The sequence below is a fragment of the Schistocerca gregaria genome, chromosome X (assembly GCF_023897955.1).
Source record: "Schistocerca gregaria isolate iqSchGreg1 chromosome X, iqSchGreg1.2, whole genome shotgun sequence".
Classification (NCBI taxonomy): domain Eukaryota; kingdom Metazoa; phylum Arthropoda; class Insecta; order Orthoptera; family Acrididae; genus Schistocerca; species Schistocerca gregaria.
The window spans coordinates 705,731,807-705,754,452 of NC_064931.1; the positions used below are offsets into that span (position 1 = coordinate 705,731,807).

Genomic DNA, 22,646 nt, shown 5'->3' on the forward strand with positions numbered 1-22,646 from the left:
ATGGCCTACATAACAAGGCACTACCTCTTCAGTACCTTGTTGATGAAGTTTTGCAGTGATTAGACTTCAGCTTCGCATTCACAGATGATGTGTTGGTGGCATTATCATCCTCAGAATAACATGGAAGACATCTAGGCATAGTTTTCCAAGGGTTCTACAGATTCCTGATAAATCTGGCTAAATGTGTCATTGGTGCTGACAAAGTGCCAGTCCTGGGATTTTTAGTTTTCCTTGAGCGGTATGTATCCACTAGGAGAGTGTATAACTGCATTTACATCTTATTTGGCGCAAAAAAGGTGTGCCAAACGCATCGGTACCTGGTGGTGATAAACTTTTACCATTGGTTTTTATCCTGAGCTGCTAATGTGCAGGCACCACTCTGGGCTGTCCTTGCCATCCTTGAGAGCCCCAAAGTGTCTGGTTGCACACATGTTGTAATTACAGGCAGCATTAGAAGCCTCATGCAAGCCACACTATTCATGTGCATTTGATTGCCGATTCCCCACTAGTGATTTTCTTGGCCTCCTTATCCCACACTGCCAATGTGAACTGATACCACAGAAGTTATTGAGGGCTCAATGCAGTCCACAATGATGCTTGAGAGGTGCTACAGAAGACAATGCATCCCTCTCAGCAACAGAAGTTCTCTCATGTTGAGGTCAATACAGTATTGAGAATGCAAAAGCTCAAGCCAGTTTGGGACCTCAGTAACAGTAGACACCATAATCATCTAGGACCAATGAGCAGTTAAAGTTTCAGATGAACTTTTAGTGTTGTTAATGTTGACCATTGTACTGCCAGAAAACAGTTTGTTAATTAATGCATCAAGTGTTGCTTTGCTAGTCAATGACAGTTCTAAATTATTCAGCACTCCTGTGGCAAGGAAGTGTTCCAAGTTAGGTAAATTTTTTACTGATTTATATAGTAAAGTGAAGTAATATTTCATGTGTTCTGGTTTGATGTGCCACTCCCAGAGAGATAAAAGAACCCACAGTTGTGGCTGTATGAAAGTAGTTTCATCTGGTCATAACATTCAGCATGTTAGCAGTTCAAAAAATGGAACTGCTGATGTTTTGTCTACAGCAAACAGCATTTCCACACTTGTGGATTCACAAAATGACAATGAGGAGTTAAATGACCTGCTGACAGGCAAGAGTGCCCTGAACTTGTGCCACATGTCAGTGCCAGGCATAGAGGAAATGATATACTGTGACAAGTCAGCAGGCCAACAGCAGCTGTAAATGCCTGCCCTCTTATGATCACATGTTTTCAGCACATTACACGGGCTCAGTGAACCAGGAATCTGAAATACAGGGGTATTAGTAATACAGCATTATCCATGGTCTGGTATACAGGACTGCCATACATGGACTCAGGAGTGCATTCCCTGCTGAAGTGCAAAGTAACACATCACGTATGAGCTCCAGTCTCAAGTTTTTACATCCGGAGGCATAATTCTCACATGTTCACATGGATTGGTAGGACCACTACCAGCCATGTGCAACTAACTGTACTGCCTGATCAAAAGATACAGCAGGTAGTCAGAGGTATTCCCAGTGAGAACACAAACTGCTGAGAATAAGGCACGTGGGTTCACCTGCGGCCAGATTTCATGTTTTGGCTGTGACTTCCAACCAGGGCAGGCAGAATTATTTCAATCCAGTCAACTTTATGGAATACATGTGACAAGGACTTCACCACACCATGCAGTTGCAAGTGGAATTGTGGAGCACCTACACCATTCCTTGAAGGCTACTACAATGTGCTACTGATGGATTCACGGATCAACACCCTCTAAGTACTGCTGCTGGGATTGTGTAACACATTACACAAAGACCTGCAGGCCTCCCCAGTGAAACTGGTGTATGTCATATCTTTGCATCATGGCACAAAAAACAGGTTACTTTCATCTTCAATGACAAAGCAACAAAAAAGTGTTATGGCCCACTGTGCATATCACTGGAACCACCCTACCAATGTCCAAACAGTTAAGCTACCATTCGGTCGAGTAGCTCCTCAATTGGCATAACAAGGCTGAGTGCAACAGGGCATGGTGGCTGGATGGTCACCCATCCTAGTGCCGGCCACACCGAACAGCGCTTAACCGGTGATCTCATGGGAACTGGTGTATCCACTGTAGTAAGGCCATTGCCAATGTCCAAACAGTTACAGGATGAAATGATATGACATTCAGTCAACATATTAAAGGGATAAACACAGTAGTGTCCATCAACTGGGACAAGCCAGTCTACCTTCATGCAGAAAAAGGCACTATAATGCAGGCTACCACTGAATGAATAACACCTGCCATTCCACAATTAGCAGCACTGTAATATCAAACAGAGCAGTGCTGTCCAACTGTAAACTGACTGGTCAGTGCCAACCCAGAGGCAGCAGTCACCTCGCAGCACCAGCCGATCCACCAGCATCCAACCACAACAGAAACTTGTTACGGATGAAAAGTGTGTTTCTGTTTTGAGCCAGCAGTCATTTCATAGTTCAAGTTAGTTCTCTTTAGTCTCTTTTCCTTGTGGGGGTGTGGTGTAGTGACAGATCACAGGTCACTCCACAGCTATCCATTGACAACATCATGAATGACCAACACTGGAAAGACTGCATACTCCAGCAGACAGTGCACTCCTATCTGCCACAGTGCAAGAATTCATGGGATAATAACAGTATATTATGAGAGAATACTTATTTATCCTGTTGTGAACACCTATATAGTGTCTTATCCTTGTGTGAAATGTACTGTTTATTAAGATCCTACATTTACATTATTATCTGTATGTGAAAGGTAACCTGAGAATGAAACATAGTGCATGTTTTAAATGTTTTATGTTATTTTTTCAATCTGTATTCAAGGCAGAAATGAAAGGAAATTTTATAATTTCTAAACTGTGCAAGGAAAACTGCTAAAGAACATGATCATGCACACCAGCATGAAAGTGTGTTTATTATGCTAACAGATAGACCTTCTCCGTATGACAACCAAATGAATATGCTAGTCTAGAGTAATATTTTAGAAATTTTTTATGGGACGGTTGCCATGGGGCTCATGTAATCAGCAAGTTTTCACTTGGTATAGCATACAATGTATTCAGAAATAACATTTTAATGTCCATCATTCACAGAATCACAGGCTGTTACATCCATGTAGGATCTTTCAGTGCAATAAACAGGATTCACCATGTGGAAGATAATGTACATGATTCTCTGAATATGTTCATTTAAGTTTAGTAATCCAAATGATTGGAATTTAATCTCTGGTTGGTCATAGTCACAGGACTTCTACTACGACCCACAATCTTGAAAAGAAACAATAGCAATGGGGTATAAAGAACATGCTCTTCTCTTAGTTTGGCTGTTGTACTAAACCAAAAATGGTGCCCCAACAGGCAGAAATGTGACACTCAATTCAAAATTGGGAAAAATTAAAAATGCAGTTCCTCAAGGCTTCATTTTTAGGCTCTGCTTCAAACAGCTTTCATTAATCATCTCCCCATGTCAGGAACTGGCTTGTGGTATAACTCTAATTACTTTAGTCATTGCCCAAGACACTGAAACAGAACATTTTTTTAACAATAATTAACCTGACATGTAAGTGGTTCACAGAAAGCAGTTTCGATCTAAATATCTACACAGTAAGGAAAAGTCAGACAGTAATTTTTGAAGAAACATCACTAACACTCTCAATTGTTAAAATAATCTATTAATCCAGTCTACAATGACCGTTTTGGACTTTGGCCATTTTCAAGTGTAGCATTGCAAAAATTTTGTGATTTAGCACATGCAAAAATTTCAAAATATCAGACAATGAATACATGGCATGGACATGGAAATGAGTCTTGTGATGAAATGTGTGTTCATTCACTGATATTTTTCTATGTACATACATTCTAAAGTACAAAATTCTTGCAATGTTCTCCTTGAAAATGGCCACAGGCCAAAACTGCAATCACAGACTTCATTAATAAATAATTTTAACTATTGAAGTTGGCAATAATGTTCTTCTGAAAAAATTATACAATCAACACCACCCAAAAAAGGATACTGAGATTGTAATGTGGCAAGAGACAGATGTAGCCTAACAACCTTTGAAATTATGGTTAATGGATCCCAAACATACACACATGAACAACTGAATTAGAGAGAGATGTATTGGAGAGAGAGCACTTTCATTGATGCCATGAATAGAATAGTTAGGTATATCCTCAGGCTGGAATATCATCACTCCTACGGAACCACTATTGAGAATATGTCAGGCAAGACACACAACACAAGAGCATCTGTTGATGGTCAGTTCATGGGTGCCTCATACATGTCATGTGATACTCTGTCACATGATTTTCTGTCTTCAAGATCAATTAATCACTGTGTTCATCATGTGCAAGAACACTGAATTTGTAAATATCATTGCTGTCAGCATCACTGAGTTGATGGCAGATACTATTGTTGAATATCACTTATATCACTTACTGTATGAGCAAATAGATTTACAACAATGCAGACACGCACTGGCCAGTTCACTGCTGGACAACAACTAGCAGCAAGCAACCTCACCATCCGAAGCCATAAACACATCATGAATTACAGGAACCACTGCCCTACATGTGTCCGTTTGTTCACTGCACACCACTGGTCTCGGAAAATAGCCTTGTCAGAGTAATATTGCAATTCAGCACTCAAACTATGGAACAAAAATGCTGGATTGCTGAGCCATCAGACCCAATGGCACAAACTGATGATTGGGTACAAGTATTGTAAGAGGTGATATATCTCATTGGAGATGAGATAGGAATCATGGCACTGCCACTGCCCACACAGGAACCTACTGTCTGATCAAGTGCTTCTGTATGTTCACATACACAGGCCACAGGTGACCTTCATCTTCTGCAACACAATGCATCATCTTATTATTCTCAAATTGTCACTGAAGGATTTGAGGAACACTCCACAGACACAAGAGGACTTGTGTCATTGCCTGTGTCATATGAATCCAATCCTAATGGTTCATCTTAAATACCATGACATGTGGATACAGCTCCAGGATGCAGCCCTGCAGCCCTGACCAATCTTCACAAGTTATGAGTAGTAGTTGGGCAGTCATGGGCTAAGATGATACTCCAATACTTCTGAAGTCTCGTGATGTCTCTGCCGTGAGCATCTGCACCTTCATCAGGGAAACTGGGTCTACACATTATTAGACAGGTCTGTGTAACACAGCTCCTCATGATACATTCACAATGTCTCTAATTAGAGTCACCAAGCAAATTTTCTCTGGTGTTTTGGCAGATATCTGCAATTTCTTTTTTGCAGTGAGCAGCTGTAGTCAGTCCAAACAAACAGGTCTCATCAGATCTTTCATGTGATGCCCATTATTGATGTAAGGCAACTGTTTGTTTCCTATTATGGACAAAGTGGCTTTCAAAATCGAATTTTAGGTGCCCATTCAATAGAATGGCCCCAAACTTGTCTAGTGCAATATTCGTTTTGTCAATATGAATTAACAGGGACAGTAAAAATGTGGAACGTATTACCTGTTAACCTCACTGGAAAAATCTCAGTAGGTTTTTCAGAATATTGTGTACACCTACCTCCAACCAACGGATACTATGAGGGTGGTTTGAAAAGTTAACAGAATTGACACAAGAGATCAGCGTTAGCACAATAGTTGTTCAAGTGATATTCATTGGACTGTTGCCAGTAAACACATGCCATGTCAGTGCTCTTGGAAGAGAGCTGTGGCGGTGACATTGCTCTGTTGTTGTTCCCACATAGCGATTTGCGAACATGGAAAAAAAAAAAATCAAGATTCGAGCAGTGGTTAAGTACTTTGTAAAGAAAGGTATGAAACCAAAAGACATTCATGCCGATTTCCAGAATACACTGGGCGACACTGCTCCTTCATATTCAACTGTTGCCAAGTGGACACATGAATTTTAATTTGGCCGGGAGAGCTTAGATGATGATCCGTGCAGTGGTCAGCCAAGATGTGTCACTACTCAACAAATCATTGCAAAAGTGCGCAAAATGGTCATGGATGATCACTGGTTGAAAGTGTGCGAAATTGCTCACACTTGCCAGATGTCATCTGAAAGGTTATATAACATTTTAGCTGATGAATTAGGAATGAAAAAATCATCTGCAAGATGGGTGTCACGACTCTTGACGCTGGATCAGAAATGCATAAGAATGGACATATCGGAATACTGTTTGGCCCATTTTAGGAGGAACGAACAAGATTTTTTGTGCTGATCTGTAGCCACAGATGAAACTTGGGTGCACTACTCTACCCCAGAGACAAAACAAAAGTCAAAGCAGTGGAAACATGCTGATTCTTCACCACTACAGAAGGCAAAGACAATTCCTTTGGTGGAAAAGGGCATGGCGCCAGTGTTCTGAGATGTGAAGGGGATTCTGTTTGTAGATTATCTCCCCACTGGGCAAACAATTACTGGAGAATGCTATGCTAACCTCACAGACAAATTGCAACAAAAGATGGATGAAAAACGGCCAGGTTTAGCAAGGAAGAAAGTCATCTTCCATCAAGACAATACACACCCACATACATAAGCCATCGCCATGGCAAAATTACACAGTATGAATAGTTGCCACACCCGTCTTATTCACCTGATGTGACTCCCTCAGACTTCCATGTCTTCCGAAAACTGAAAATATTTCTTGCTAGATGAAGATTCACTTCAAACGAAGAATTGATAGCCGGAGCTGACAACTATTTTGCAGGCCTGGAGTAAACTCATTTTCGAGATGAGATCAAGGCACTGGAACATTGTTGGACTAAGTGCATTAATCTACAAGTAGACTATATTGAAAAATTTTAAAAAAAGTTTCAGTGATGTAAGTACTTTTTTCTATTCTGCTCCGAGAACTTTTCAAACGACCCTCGTAATCACTCTGCATGACTCCCACACTGCTGCAGAAAATTAATATATGGACCATCTGATCATGAATCGCTAGGTGTTCAAAACCAGTACTGGAATAATAGAAAAACTGAAGAACGAAACAAAAGGTAACTGGTTGCAGTAATTTCAAGTAACCTTTATTCGTCACAGTCACAGTGTTCCTCATCCATAACGGATAACAGATTTAATTGCAAATATCTGCAGAAACAGTAGAGAAAATGTGCCTGATCTCTTTAACACACACACTTTTTTGTGAAGAATACTAAATACATTACAACATAAGACATGCTACTCTAGAGACTGTACTTGTTTGACTCACTACTCTAGAGACTGTACTTGTTTGACTCACATGCCAATATGTTGAGATATCTGTTCTTTTGCTTGTTGTCAGGATGAAGAGAATGTTCTGATGTATATTCTTCCTGGGTTGACGATGCCTGTATAGCTTCATACTCTTTGCTGAACCCGATGTCACCATCAGCATGCAGACTTATAACATGTTTGGCAAATAATTCAATGGGCACGGCAGTTTTCTGCTCTGTCTGGGAATCCCAGTCCACGAGTGTGGGAGCATTTATTCGAGGAGGATCATCAAGATAATAATAATTGACATGGAAACATTTTCTGTAAAGAAAGAAATTGTTTAGTATGACATACTGAAGTCTTGTTTATCTCATCAATAAAAATTAAATTCACACTACTAGTTTCTTTATTTACATTGCTATCAAATAATATGAGATGTTCCATATTTTAATATAACTTAAAGAAGTTTTAGAACACAAAGAAAGCAAATGACCATTATGGATTAGCATGTAGCTACCTGAGCATGCCATCACATTTTACTCCATAATGCATCTAATATGAAAAGAAAAACACAAGAAACACATTTATCAAGTTATTGAATTAATTGTATGAATATTCTGCCAAATAAAACTGAAAAGTATCTTTGGCAATAATTTTCATACCATGATATTGCTGAATATTGTTTTATTGTCTCAAAAAGTTAATATGCAAAGTAAAACTAGATTGGTACACAACATAAAATATTGTTTACACAATACATTTGGACGTGTTAACTTATACATGAATCAATCAGACACAAAAGTGCTGAATATTAATGGAGTTTGATAATAGAAAGCTCAAGTCTACCAGATTTCAAGAACGCCTTAGATATAACAGATGGAACTGCAGACAAATGATGAGTTATTTTAATCACAAAACTATAATTATTTTGCCTGCAGTGAAGTCTTAGAGTGTGTTTTGCAGTATTCCGTTTCTACAAATTTACATGTGGTACATAAATTTTGACTTCTTTCTGCTCTATGCAATGTTTACTTGGGTTTGAAATGGTACGCAACTGTATCATTCATCAGCATGAGTAAGTTTACCCAATCCTGAGAAAATGATATTAGTGTGACTGATGAAGAATCTATTCTGAGTCATTTATAGAAGAAATTCAGGTCTTTTGTAATAACTTGTGTCATATTTGTATCAGTTTCATTATGATAAAATCTGCTGCAGTGATGTATTTTGATGTAAAATCAACAAAAGTAAAAAGTCCAAAGGGTACTACGAGGCACTGATTGAGAGAAATTGGAAAGAATATGAGTAAAGACAATGAATGAAGGGGTACAATACACTGTGGGATTGACAGTGCTGTTTCCTGTGAAGAAGAATATTGAGCACACTAATATTTGGATTTGAAGCCAATAATCTTATGCCTCCTTATCATTAAACACCAAGAACTGCAAGGTCAGACAGGAAAAAAGGTTCAGTTTCTGTACTATATAAATATTTTTCAAATTTTAAATGGTCATTACATTGTGTGTGTGTGTGTGTGTGTGTGTGTGTGTGTGTGTGTGTGTGTGTTTACTGAAGAAGGCTGTGACTGAAAGCTACATGTGAGCATTTTTTAATCATATCTGTCTGCAACTTGACACATCTTCTTTACAATAGGTTGCAATCAATCTTTTCCTACATTGTTCATAGTAAAATAATTAATATGACTGCCAACTTTCATGCCTGGAGACATATTCAGTAAAAATTTTCTGTGTGTGTAATCATGTCATGATGTGAAATGCATTAAGGTTTCCTGTGAGAATAAGCAACTGTCATTCATTGTTCTGTGGTCTACCATGAGGGAAAACCTTCAAGCATGTAGCTGGAGTTAACATGTACTTTAATAGGTCTGTTAGCAACTAATTGTATAGGCTGTGTTAACAATTAACTAAGATCCTAATTGTAATTATGTGCAGTGTAAATAAATCTAATAAAGGAGCAAATAAGCTACTAGTTTGAAGAAGCTACTGTTCTTCAGATGCAATGAGTATCTGATCCTTCCCTTCTTCTACAACTACAAGTACTACTACTACTACTACTACTACTACTACTACTACTACTACTACTACTACTTGATAGCAGCACTTATGTGCATGCTGTTACAATAGAGGCCTATTTACAATGAACATTGTCACTTGTCTCATAACTAATGGGAATTTTCAGTCACTGCAGTTAATAATATAACTTGTACAAAGAGGGACTACTAAATATTATTTTCATTAGTTATTCCTTTCTTTTTATTTGCTCTGCAGGGATTCTTAGTCATTTGCTTTATATCTAATGACAACTCACTGAATACAGAAATCCCACTGGAGACTTACACAAGGAGGCATTGTCTACCTGAAAACTATTTTTGTTCCGTCTATTAATTTGAACATTAGAGTTAATCTGAAACTGATTTGCGCTATTAGTCCCTGATACTATTAAGCAGTAAATGTGCTGGAAACTGAATGAAAAAATTTGAAGCTACCTGAAGAGGTCTTTGAAAAAAGTGCAGTTATCTACTTTACACAATATTCTTAGTGCTCACTGTTTCTTTACAACAGGTGACTTTCTTCAGAAGCTAATTCTGTAAGACAACAGGGAGAGAAAGTACGCAAAACAAGGTAACATTATTTTCCTGACTTGGGAGAAACTTCCAAGTGGAAGACATGCTGAACTGGACTTTTCAATTAATTTGTCAATGTGTTGACACCATTTTAACAGCTGGGCCTCAATGAATTGTACACCATTTAATGTATGATTATTGCAGTGTATGTTTGGTACCTTTGGTGTACTACTAGTTAATGTGATCTGTGAAACTGATATAATGGTGTTACATTTAAAGTAATATTAAACCTTATTACATCTCTGTGTCATTATTATGGCATGGACACTAGGATGAAACACTAAAAATAATTATTAGTTACAATAAAAAGGTATCTTGTGATAAAAAAGCTATGGCAAAATATGTGCTAAGTATTTCAGTTTCTTACTGGCATGTGAATCAAGGCAAGAAAATGTAAACAGACAATCAAAATTTACATACAAAGAAAAATAACTGAACCATATATTTTTTTGTTAAGTCAGTGTTTCTACTTTAGGAGGGAACATTGATTCATTATACAACAGGAAGTAGCTTGCAGTACCTAAATGTATGTCCAACTTTGTATAATGTTGGTATTGCCATGAACACAAAGCTCTACATCCACAACTGTTAGAAGTAAAACCTCCCCGATGTTCTGCATATAATGATTGTTTTTGGGGTCTGGCAAAACTTGTATTTACTTATCAGAAACACCCAGAAATCACAAAAACAATTCTGTCTGAATAATATTAAACTTTTTCCAAAGCAAAAACTGCTACGGAGCACTCAGTAGTGGTGATCAGTATTAGCAGCTCTTCTTGAAAATGGTGGTAGGAAACTTGACAAATCAAGGAACACAGTGAAATCTTTGTGATATGAAGTAGTACGATACGATGACAAGTATTGATGGATAACAAATGTAAGACAGAGTTTATCTTATCTGTACTCTGAGATTACACTACACTGCTGTAGCAAGAAAGATATCAGAAGTAGAATGATTCTGGCAAAGAATGCTTTCTTAAAATAAAAAAAAAGAGCTCTGTTGATATTCAGTTTTCACATAAGCATAGCATTGTATGGAAGTGACATTCAGACTGTGAAAGTAGAAGAGAAGAAGAAATTGCAAGTCTTTCAAATACAGTAGGGTACTAAAAATTAAGTAGGTACATAAAGTACAAAATGAAGAGCATTTGGGCAGGAGAACTGAGGAAAACAGACTTCTGAAAACCATTTCCATAAGAAGAAGTAGATTACTGGGATAACAGGGATTTGTGGATGGAAAGACGAGTTGAGAGGAAATATTGTAGGGGGACTGCAAGTATCAGAATATGCTAAACATAATTGCAGAGGGTGTTACATATAGTAGCGATGTAGAGAAGAAAAGATTAGCACAATATCTGCAGAAAGGAAAAACTTCTTTTTTAAATCTGTCATAAGTCTGATGACTTTTGATCGGAAACAAAATGTACAAATGATCAGCTAGATGAACTTTTTTGTGATTTTACTCTGCACAGACAATTGTATTTAATCCTATTTATGAATTGAAGACATAAAGTCTGAAAATGAGTCCATGGTCATATTTTTGGCACTTTATTTTACATTTCACTATGACCGGTTTTGGCTGCTGCCATCTTCAGATCATAAAATATTCTACATGTGAATATTTTATGATCTGAAGATAGCAGTAGCTGAAACCGGTCATAGTGAAATGTAAAAAAATTTATCATGCAATAAAAATAGTATCATCTTCTAGCATGCATTAAAAATACTACCATCTGTCAATCATTCTACTGTAGGGCTTCTTTTAATGGTTTATGTTTCACTTGCCAGTGGGTTGTAATTTCCGCAAATCTGTAGTGTCTTTTCAACTATTACTTCATTGTTTATTTCTAGGCAAAAATTTATAATGGTGAGTTTCCTAGTCATATGATGATGCATAAGGTTTCCAGTTTCTGGTTACAATAACAAGTGCAGTGTTTAAATAGTTTTTCAGCTGTCAGTGATTAAACAGCATAGACATTGAGACAATCAAATAAAGTTAACAGCACAAAAGAACTGAAATTTACAATTAAAACAACTTATTTAATATATATAAAAAACAAGCAAATTAAATAAGTTGTTTTTATTGTAAATTTCAGTTCTTTTGTGCTGTTAACTTTATCTGATTGTCTGAATATCATAAGAAATTACTTACACAGTTGAGATTTATGGTGCATAAGTTTTTTACAAAAATATCACAAAGAACTGAAATAAAATAGGAGAGCAGTAGGGGCTGTAAAGAAAAGACACAACTCAGAAATCTACACCAACTGAAAGTAGGGGAATTATGTGTAGATATTCTATTTTCCAATTAAAAAAAATGGTTCATGGCAGTTTGGTAATTTTTATTTAGTATAACGCAGTTTCAGTTTTATGTCCTGTTGGAACAGAGGTAATGAGGGTGCATATGAAAGTTCACACTTCACTGTACTATGTAATATCTCATAGGTGTCCCCAAACTATTGTCTATTATACAGGAAATCCATTAATGCTCTTTACAATTTCAAAAAATTGTGATACAAAGTCAGTCTTCTCATCTGATTTGTACTAAGTACTCAGTGGTTATTTAAGTTTTTGATTACATTGTGTCTGTGTGTTTCATGTACCCTATGGATGGATGGGATACTGTGAAATATAGTCTACAAAAAATGCCTGTTCCTCAAACTGAAGTCACTGTATGTGAAATGGTTTATTGAAGCCTGCAGACTTAGTGAAACTTCAGAACTAAATATGGAAGAAATCAACCATCATACCATCAGTTTGTGCACAACTCAAGAAGCTTATGGAGACAAGGTCATGTTCGATAAATAGAGGAGGGATCAAACAACAATGGAATTTTTATGTATGACAATGCACTATGTCACCAAGCAACAATTGTTTGCAACTGATTCAAAGAACATTCTGGACAGTGAGAGCTAATGATTTGGTCACCCAGATTGCCCAACATGAATCCCATCCACATTTATGGGATATAATCGTGAGGTAAGCTACTGCACAAAATCCTGCACCCACAACACTGGCCGAAAGGGAGCTGCATGAACGATGTGATCAAGTCTCTATGGATGTTTACAAGAAAAGCAGTCAAAAGAGTGACCAAGAATGTGTGTTTGTGTACTGGAGCAGAAAATGAGTGCAACTCAGTTGGTGTTAGGCTGTGGTTGACCACTCAAGGGTGGACTGGTGAATGTGGAGTGTGATGAGAGATATTAATGATCCAATAGGAGTGCTGCAGGATGAAATAGGGTGCAGAACCCTATCTTCAGTGGTGAAAAGTAGACTCATGGTATAGTGCTGAATGGAATCCATAGTTACCTGAGAATGTAGGCTTTCTCAGTAAATTTCATTGATAGAATTTTCTCGGGTTCTCAGCCGAGTTCTGGCGTTCAGTTGTCGCAACATTTTGACAAGTTTCCTACTCATCATTTGGTGGATAGTTTATGGATAAGAGGAAGGAACTATGTTCAGTAAATGACTCAAAGATCCACGGTTTTCTGTTATTGTGATCAATTTCCAGGAGAATCTTATGAGTTACTAATGCTGTTACTGATACTTAGTGAAGTTTTAGCAATTAACTAAGTTATGATATAAAGACAGGAATTGCCGGGCAGCTATATAATACTGTAGCTTTGAATTCAAATTTAATAACAAAGCTTCATTGTTATTATATATTGATATATCCTTATTAATAGTGAGTTTTTACTTTGTGTGAGGTGCTTTCTGGTATTTTGTGTTGTTGCTGCATTCCAGTGTGTTCTTTAATATCTGTGCATAATAGATGTAAATGGACAGAAGAGCTGTTCAGTTAATTCAGTTTATTGTTGTGTATTTTCTAGCACTGGTATCCATACAGCTTGTTTATCCTTTGAACGGATGCTGGCTTTCAGGAAAAGTGTAGTCACAGGGGCTGAAGAGTCACAGTTAGTGAACTACCCTTAACTCACAGGGTCGTCAACATTTATTGTGTGGCTGGTGACCCAATTATTTACAGTTATCAGTGTTGGGTTGGTTAATATTAAAGACAGCCAAAAACAACCAAGTTTATTTAGGTATCTAAGTAAAGTGGTAATATGTCACACAGTCAGCTGAAAATAAAGGGGTATGTTGTACTCATACATGACATAGTTAACACGGTCAGTCATTTATTTGAATGCATCAGTTTCTAAAACATGCAGACATGGCAACCGGGTACCCAAGCAACCATTATGAAAAAACTTATCTACATATACATCTACAACCATAGTCTGCAAACCACTATGAAGTGCATGGCAAAAGGTGCTTTTCATTGCACCAGTTATTGGGACCTCTTCTCATTCTATTCGTGTTCGAGTGCAGGAGGAGTGGCTGTTTAAATGCCTTTGTGTTTGCTGCAATTATTCTAATCTTGCTTTCATGGTTTCTAGGGGAGCTACACATAGGGGGTTGTAGCATATTCCTAGATTCATCATTTAAAGGTTTTCCTTGAAACTGTCCATAGAATTTCTCCGGATAGTTTGCATCTATCCTCAATACAATTGTACTATTGATGATAAGTGAAAATATGGTACTGAGTCAAATGCTTTTTAGAAACTGAGAAATACTGCGTCTATTTTACTGCTTTGATCCACGGCTTCAGGGTTTCACATGAAAAAAGTGCCAGTTCACTTTCCTCAGTGTCTCTGTGACACTCTTCCAAGTGCACATTTGAACATTTCTGAAAATTGAAAGTGGGTTGGCAATCTTTGCACCACTTTTGAATCTTATCAAGAGTTGACTGAATGCTTATGAAGCTTCTTTCAGACAGTACTTGATCACAGATACTGCACCATCTGTGTACTATTTGAGGGTTGCTATTTATATTGTCCACAAGGTCATTAATATACTACATCAACAGCAAAGTACCAATACACTTCCCTGGGGCACACCTGAATTTACTTCTACATCTGTTGTTTATTCTCTGAGTGAGATAACATGTTGTGTCCTTCCTACCAAAAAAAGGCTCACTGGTTCATTCCAGTCACTAATTTTTCTGGGTACCCAATACATGTGTACTATTGACAATAAGTGTAAATGTAGTACGGTGTCAAATGCTTTCTAGAAACTGAGAAATACTGCATCTACTTGACTGCCTTGATCCATGGCTTTCAGGGTTTCACTTGACAAAAGTGCGAGTTGGATTTCACATGACTGATGATTTCAAAATTCATTCTGGTTGGTAAGGAAGAGGTCATTCTGTTCGAGATGCCTCATTATGTTTGAGCTGAGGATATGTTCTACAATTCTACAAAAATGGATGTCAAGGATAATGTAAGCATGTTTTATGCATCACTTCTGCTGATCCTCTTATAAACATGTTTGAAGTGCGTATCCTTCTAACTACTGGGTGTAGTTTTTTGTTCAGGGGATCTGCAGTAGACTATGGTTACAAGAGGGCCTAACTCAGTCACAGATTTTAGACAGAACCTGTAGGGATCCCATCAGGCTGTTGAACTCCATCAGGCCCTAGAGCTTTATTCAATTTTAGCAATTTCAAGTGTTTCTCAAAACCATTGACTCTAATATCTATATCACTCCTTTTTGTTGTGAGAATTAAATTGGGGCAATAACACTTGGTGCAAGTTGTACAGTATGATGGTCATACATTCTTACTCCACTAGTCTCATGAAGAACATTGTGGACAGATGTGTACATGCAAATTTCTGACGCACTCATCAATCAGATGGAGGGCTACTTCCAACAAGGTGGGGAAACTTTTCACATGTCTGCTCAAAACATGGCACACACAACATCCTTCTTCAAAGTCAGGGTAAATTTATTATTTGAAGGAAGTTAGGACTATTTCGCAAATCTGTCTCTGAAGTTTTTTCCTGTGGAGTATGCTGAAAGAACATGTGTACCAGATGAAACTGTGTGCAAATGCTGACTGATATCTACAGTAACATGTGATGCTACATTGCCCTATTTAGCTACTGTCTGCATTAGTATTGTGTTACATAATTATTTCTTTTTTCTCTAATATTTCAATTTCTTACTAATTTGCTTAAGATTGATTGGGCTCTACCCCAAGAGAATTGTCTTATAATATTAACATAAATGTTTACAGAGAGTAGTTTTGTTGCCAGTCTTATATGAAATATTTTCACTTGGGAGTGGGGAATGAAGAAGGGAGAATGTTGGGAAAACAAAAGAGGCTCTCTCCTGGAATTGCAGAGTATGCTGTAGGAATAGTTTGATTGAGGAAAAGGAAAACAAAATCTGTGCTCTTCGGGCATGGTTGGAAAGAGCAAGGAAGGAAATCATCAGGATCATGGGAGACAGAGGGGAGGAAGCTGACTGGAAACTGGCTTTTGGTAAGAAGATAGAAAGAGAATGCAATCTGATAGTTTTATTATCAACCCTAAAAACAGGTATCTACCACTAGAGAATTAAGAAGAGAAGAGCCTCAGGCAGGACTAAAAAATGTGCACCACACTTCATCCAATGTTAAGAAGGGCAGGAATGTGCAAAGTGTTAGGAAGAAGGTTCAAAATGGTTCAAATGGCTCTGAGCACTATGGGACTTAACATCTGTGGTCATCAGTCCCCTAGAACGTAGAACTACTTAGACCTAACTAACCTAAGGACAGCACACACATCCATGCCCGAGGCAGGATTCAAACCTGCGACCGTAGTAGTCGCGCGGTTCCGGACTAAGCGCCTAGTACCGCTATAGGAAGAGGAAGGAAGTGCTGCTGCAAGACAGTGGCCATGGGTGATGTATTGACCCTTAGTTGCACGGAAGTTTAGCTGCAATGTACCACACCACCAGCATTTTCAAAACAAATGCACAGCTAAGATAGTGGACTTTTTATGTAAGTGTTTTTTAAAAGACCATGTAGTGATAGCGAGTGGAGCAGGAAACAGTCTGGACAGGGATGGGGCATGTGACATTGGTGGTGACCTGGACAAGGTAGCTTCCCTGACCTGTGGCACCAATATGCACTTCGTTGAGCTGTTCCAGTGTCATGATCGGCCACAGCTGTGAGACAGCAAGAAAGGGCCATAACAATAACAACAAAAATAGTAGTTGAGGTCATTGCAAAGGTCCGTTAAAAAACACTGGAGATTTTAAGTGCACCATGTGAATACATCTACCAAATAGTTCTACACATCAAAAATAACATAAATAATTACAGCAAAAACAGCTTTGTCTGTGACCATGGAACAAGATTTAGACTGAATTTACATTTAGCAAAAAAGTATAAACATAAAGCTTTAAACAGAATTTTCCACCAAAGAATGAAACTGTACAATAAATTCCGAAGGATATTAAAAAAATTGCTAAAACAAACTAATTTAAAAAAGTAGTTAAAAAAACTTTTAACCCTAACATTCTGTGCACTGAAGGATTACTTAGATCACACAGAGTAGAGGTTTGGTGTAACATGTAACACAAATAATAATAATTATAACAGAGCATCTAACATTCCACATTACACTTTCACACTATACTTTTTTTCCCTCCTTATCTGGAAAAACATACTCCCAAAGCTATGCAATTTATTATAATAACACTTTAGTCTCTTTCCGAGTTAAACATCTCTCTCATTACAGAGGGATGCCTACTCAGTTTTACAGGCTAGCAAATCGAAAGTTGTAGTGCACAAAATGGTTGACATAATCTCATAGTGTGCATAGTGTTATGAAACATTGTGTGTGTATTATGTGTAGTGAGTGCAGTGACTGACTGAAAAATAAGCACTAGCTTTTTCTAATTACTAAATCACTTCTTTTTAAAGCAGTATTGTATGCTAGGGGTGACGCAAATGAGATAGCACTGTTTTAAACAGAGTGGCCTTGTATTCATAAGTGTGGGGACTCCAGTCTTCACCCGGTCATCCTGATTTAGGTTTTCTGTGGTCTCCCTAAACTATTTCAGGCAAATGCCTGAATAATTACTACCACAAGGCCATGAGTTCTGTCCCATTCTTGTCATTCTAGACCCATAAGTCTGTAAATGTCTGTATATGTGAGTTATTTTATTTTTGTCGTATGTAAATTGTAATACCAAGACATGTCCAGTATACTTCTAAAAGAGATCTATGGATAAATACTACTACTACTACTACTACTACTACTACTACTACTACTAACTACTAACTACTACTGCTACTACCACTACTAGTTTGAAATCTCTAGCGAAACAGTCACTGTGGAGTTTTGCTTAATCAGGTCTCTGATTTAATCAATACACAATAAAGAACACTATACACAATTACTAGAGTACTCCATTTATCTCTCAGAATAAAAGGAAAAGAAAAGGAGTGAGGAAGCTTACAAATACATTAATAACACATAAGCTGGCAAAATACAAGCACATTACAGTATCTGAAAATATTTTATAAATGATAGGTAAAAACTGTTTCATCTTGTGTAACAATACAACGAGACATTTTAAATTTGGACAAATAAAAACTGATATAATTTCTGATATCTGGAAAATACTTAGTGAATCAGGCTCATAAAGAGTGTTGTTCACATGACAGAAACCAAACTTAAAAATCTTGAAAACTCATGCAGAAGAACTGATGTGTTTATCTATAAGTTCCTGAATACTTACATGTATGCTGTAAATTTGGAGTTGTACAAATAAATAAAAAAACAAGTAAACTTTATGCAGCATGCATGGCACTACTTACTACTATATTGGTTTCCATACTTTTTTAACATTTGGAAATAATTTCCTCATCTAGAACTAAATTTACACATTTAATTTCATTTATTTTATAACCACATTACCTCCAAATTAAGAAACCAACTGCAGTAAATACAAGAGAGCATCCCACACACACTAGGCCAGCAATAACACCAGGACTCAATTCTTCTTCTGTTTCCTCTAGGAATGTCTGCTCTTTGTCACAATTAGGTCGTATTTCCACTTTTTTCAATACAGACTCTTCCCCTCCCAGAATCTGATCCTTGTTGAAGATGCTATGTGATGCTCCTTTGATTTTTATTTCGTAAACAGTATTCGTTGTTAAATTGGGTAGGAACATCTGTTTCAAAAATTGAGAATGAGAACATCAGTAATGTAATCTGGTATTGATCTAATGAAAAACGGTACTGCAATATTCCTCAAATTTTAAACTGTATTAAAATATTGGCATGTGCTAACATCAAGGCAGTAATGATTACTCTCTTGGTTTTCTCCCTAACAGAATTTCTGTATAGTTTTTGGGAGAAGGTACAAAACACACATACACACAACTGCTGTTGTCAAGAGTATTAAGTTAAGATAATATCAGACAGCAGAATTAATATTATCAGTACAGGAAGTGCTAATTTAGACACACATGAAAGAGGCAAGCCACTGTTCATTGGTATTCATAAATCAGATTTGCCCTGAAAACAACTGAAATATTTTCAGTAACATATGTTTATGTCCCTGTATAAATAGTGATACAATTTTTCTTGTTGCTGATTACAATTTTAATGTTATATGTAATGGAATATTCACAATTAAATGATCATACTTCTATAGTGCTGAAAATTAAAGAACTCTCTGCTACAAGTAAATACAGCTAGATTAAAACTTGAGTTACCAAGCGATATCTACATCTACACAGAAATCCACATAACTGCTAGCTTTTGGAACTAGGGTCTCTTATTCAGGTACATGACAGCAAAGGTTTAAGGAACAAACTAAACAGCAATTAATGAGTTGAGACACACACACATCATCTCAAGGGGCAACAGAGCCATTCCTTATTAAAAATTGCTAATTAATTATGGAGATGGCTGACATATTTTTACAGCTGCAAGAAATTAAATGACATTGTGCCTTATATTAAAATGATTTCATACCAGGATTGTGCTGTCCATTGAACGTTAGTTCATTGTTGGAACTGATAAAAGGCACCACAGATTTAAAGATGTTTTCTTTCACAAGTCATGCAAGCATATGTGTCATTTATGTGTAATAACTGTGTCACAACTCAAAATGTATTAATTTTAAGGAGACACATTTAAAGATTATGAAGTACTATGAAATTGTTAACTGGTACTCCAAAAAATGAGCTGAGTATGTTGATCTGAAAACATTTCACTCTAAAATGGAATCATGAAAAGATACCTATAATTAAATACAGTCTCTTAAGGAGCCTCCTTCAGGCTTCAATATATTTTGCTATAAGGTGGCGAGTTTAGATTCATTTAGTTTTTTTGCGTATTCCATGGATCATATGAAACATGGAACGTGTCAGTAGCTTTACAAAGAAGATGAATTTGCTTCACAAAAATATGGCTACATGCTGGCTGTATATATTACTAGAATTTGTCTATCTTCATGTACAGCAAAATTTAATATAGCCCAACCACATACATACTGCCTATTCAGAAATTCATCTAGGGGGTAGAAGCAATTGCCAAGCATAAATGTTTTCCATTTGTTTTTCAAATTTGCGTCATCTACTAGCACCTTTAATTCACAAGGTGATATTTTTAGGAAGTGAAACTGATTCTCTGGAGTTTGTATCAATGTGCCAATATGGTGGTGATGAAAAAATGGAAACAAGCATTAGTCTCAAAAAGTTGCAATAGCATAGTTAATGCAGCAGCATTATTCAAATACTTTTTGAACATTTCACTGTACTGACAGAATTACTTTTTTGTCTCTGTAAATGCTTTTGCAACAAATGTAGCACTTCATTACTGAGTGACGTTAATTTCTTTTTTCTGATGGCGAGTTCAGCAAAACAGGCAAGCGAATTGGGAAGTTAAGATACAAATGAATTGCTTCTTTTGAAGATATCAGTAATTCCATATATCAACAAAACCATGTTTTGCCAGTTAGTTTGTGCACATAAAGCCCGCAAACCAATTATACTTCTATTGTGCATTGTCTTCTTCATAGGTGCAACAAAAGAACTATCTTTCAGAATGAAAACTATTAGTTCACAATGTTCAATATCTGTTTATAGCATAAATTAGTTTTTTAGTACTAGGTAATAATTTTTTTCAATCTATCACATATTATATTGTCATTTTTCTTTGGTAGTACATACACAATGTATTTTTCTCCCTTTTCTTTAAGAAACATGGTAAACACATAATACAAAAATTGATAATCCTATATTCAATATCTCCTTCACAATACTGAGTTACATCATCCATTCGAATCTTTTTAATATAAGGAGTGACCAGAAAGTTTCCATTTGAGGGTGTTGCTACAGAGTACATGCAACATTGTGCAATTATTTCAAATTTTGTGATATCTTCAATAACACTATTTTTATGACATGCACATAGTACCTAAAATTCCAGATACTGAGCCAGAACGTTTACAACTTAACTTTACTATCTATTATCTTCCTTTGGTTATCTAGAATCCATTAGTATAGTATAGTTTAGTTTGCCTAAAAACTATGCTAATCACAAAACATCAGTAATTTCAGATTTTGTTGTCTTTGTTCATTACTGGCTACCTGATAAGGTAGATGAAATATATATATAAATCAAGGAAACATCCACCCATACAGCTAATGACAAAAATATGTTAGCAACATTTCCACTGATTTAGTTTAGAGTTATTAGCTTCTTCAGTAAAAACATTTCTATTGAAACTGAATCCCATATTTAGACATAATAGGCAGAATAATTAAATAGAAATTACTGTTGTATCTAAAAATCCTTTTTAAAACAGATCTCTCTCTACTATTAATTTGCACAGAAATGTAAATCTTTAATTGTAATTTGTGAAAGTCTAGTACACAACAATAGCTAAGGTCAGGTCTCATTGTTGTAAACCTATTGAAAAAGTATGTTGGAAGCCATTTTAAGTCAGTTTGTAGTGAGTTTGAATAGACCAAGACCTAAGTTCAATGATACCAGGAAAGGTACTACAGATAACGTAATTTATTGTATAAGTTAGAAAATGTAACATGTTTTATGTAAATTTTGTGTCTGGAAGTTTGCTTCATGATTTAGCAACTGTTTTAAATTATTACTTGGGCAGTGAATGTGTAATTGATATCATGGACTATGTCAAACTTCAGTAACACACACTGTTCCAATAGGGTCAGACAGTGAACTGTGATATTTCCACATGATAATAACTGTGCACATAGCATTTATTTTTAATCTGACTGTTAGATCTGAAAGACAGCATATTAAGAGTACAAATCTGTGACTCTCTTAATAATTTGCTTGCCACCTGTGAACTTTTCTCAATAGTTACTTCAGTGTTAGGCTAATGCATTCTAATAATCTCATTACAGATCATCAGTTGAGTCTAGTATGTGGCTAGCTGATTATCTGTGCATAATTTAAGTAAATGATACTCAATTTGGGCACAAATACTCGATCATTTGGTGATCAAAGTGTAAGTCAAGTATTTGAACTCGATACTTGGTATGGACCATACCATTTAAAATTGCCTACTTTCAAACACCAACTTTTCAGCCATATTTGATGGAGGTGCAGCTACCGAGAGTATATTTGTACAGGTAACAGTTATGCTATGAAGTTTGGATGAGGTGTGCTCGCTTATGTGAATGTATGTGCGTTTTCTTTTTTGAAGAAGGCTTTGGCCAAAAGCTCAATGAGTAACACTCTTTTTGTTGCGTTTGTCTGCAACTCAAAATGTAATTTTTATGGTGAGGAGCAACTGATTCTTTTCATAATACTGTCGATATTCCAACCTCAGGTTTCCATTGTTTGAATATGTAGTTTCATTTTCCTCATTCTCTTGAACATTATTCTTTCATCATTATTTCACCCTTTTTGCCTGAACTCCTTAGTTTCCTTAAAATTTTCCTATATTCC

General features: G+C 36.5%; 1 protein-coding gene across 2 annotated transcripts in view; it reads right to left on the minus strand.

The window, feature by feature from the left end:
• The window catches only part of LOC126299298 (tyrosine-protein phosphatase 99A), a 476,034-nt gene that overhangs the window by 128,962 nt on the left and 324,426 nt on the right, over positions 1 to 22,646 (minus strand). For both annotated transcript variants that reach the window (XM_049991093.1, XM_049991092.1), the window contains exons 4-5: positions 18,624 to 18,880; positions 7,276 to 7,550 (exon numbers count right to left, since the gene is read on the minus strand). In XM_049991093.1, coding sequence (XP_049847050.1) covers positions 7,276 to 7,550; positions 18,624 to 18,880 — 532 coding nt within the window. The remainder of the gene's footprint in view (positions 1 to 7,275; positions 7,551 to 18,623; positions 18,881 to 22,646) is intronic.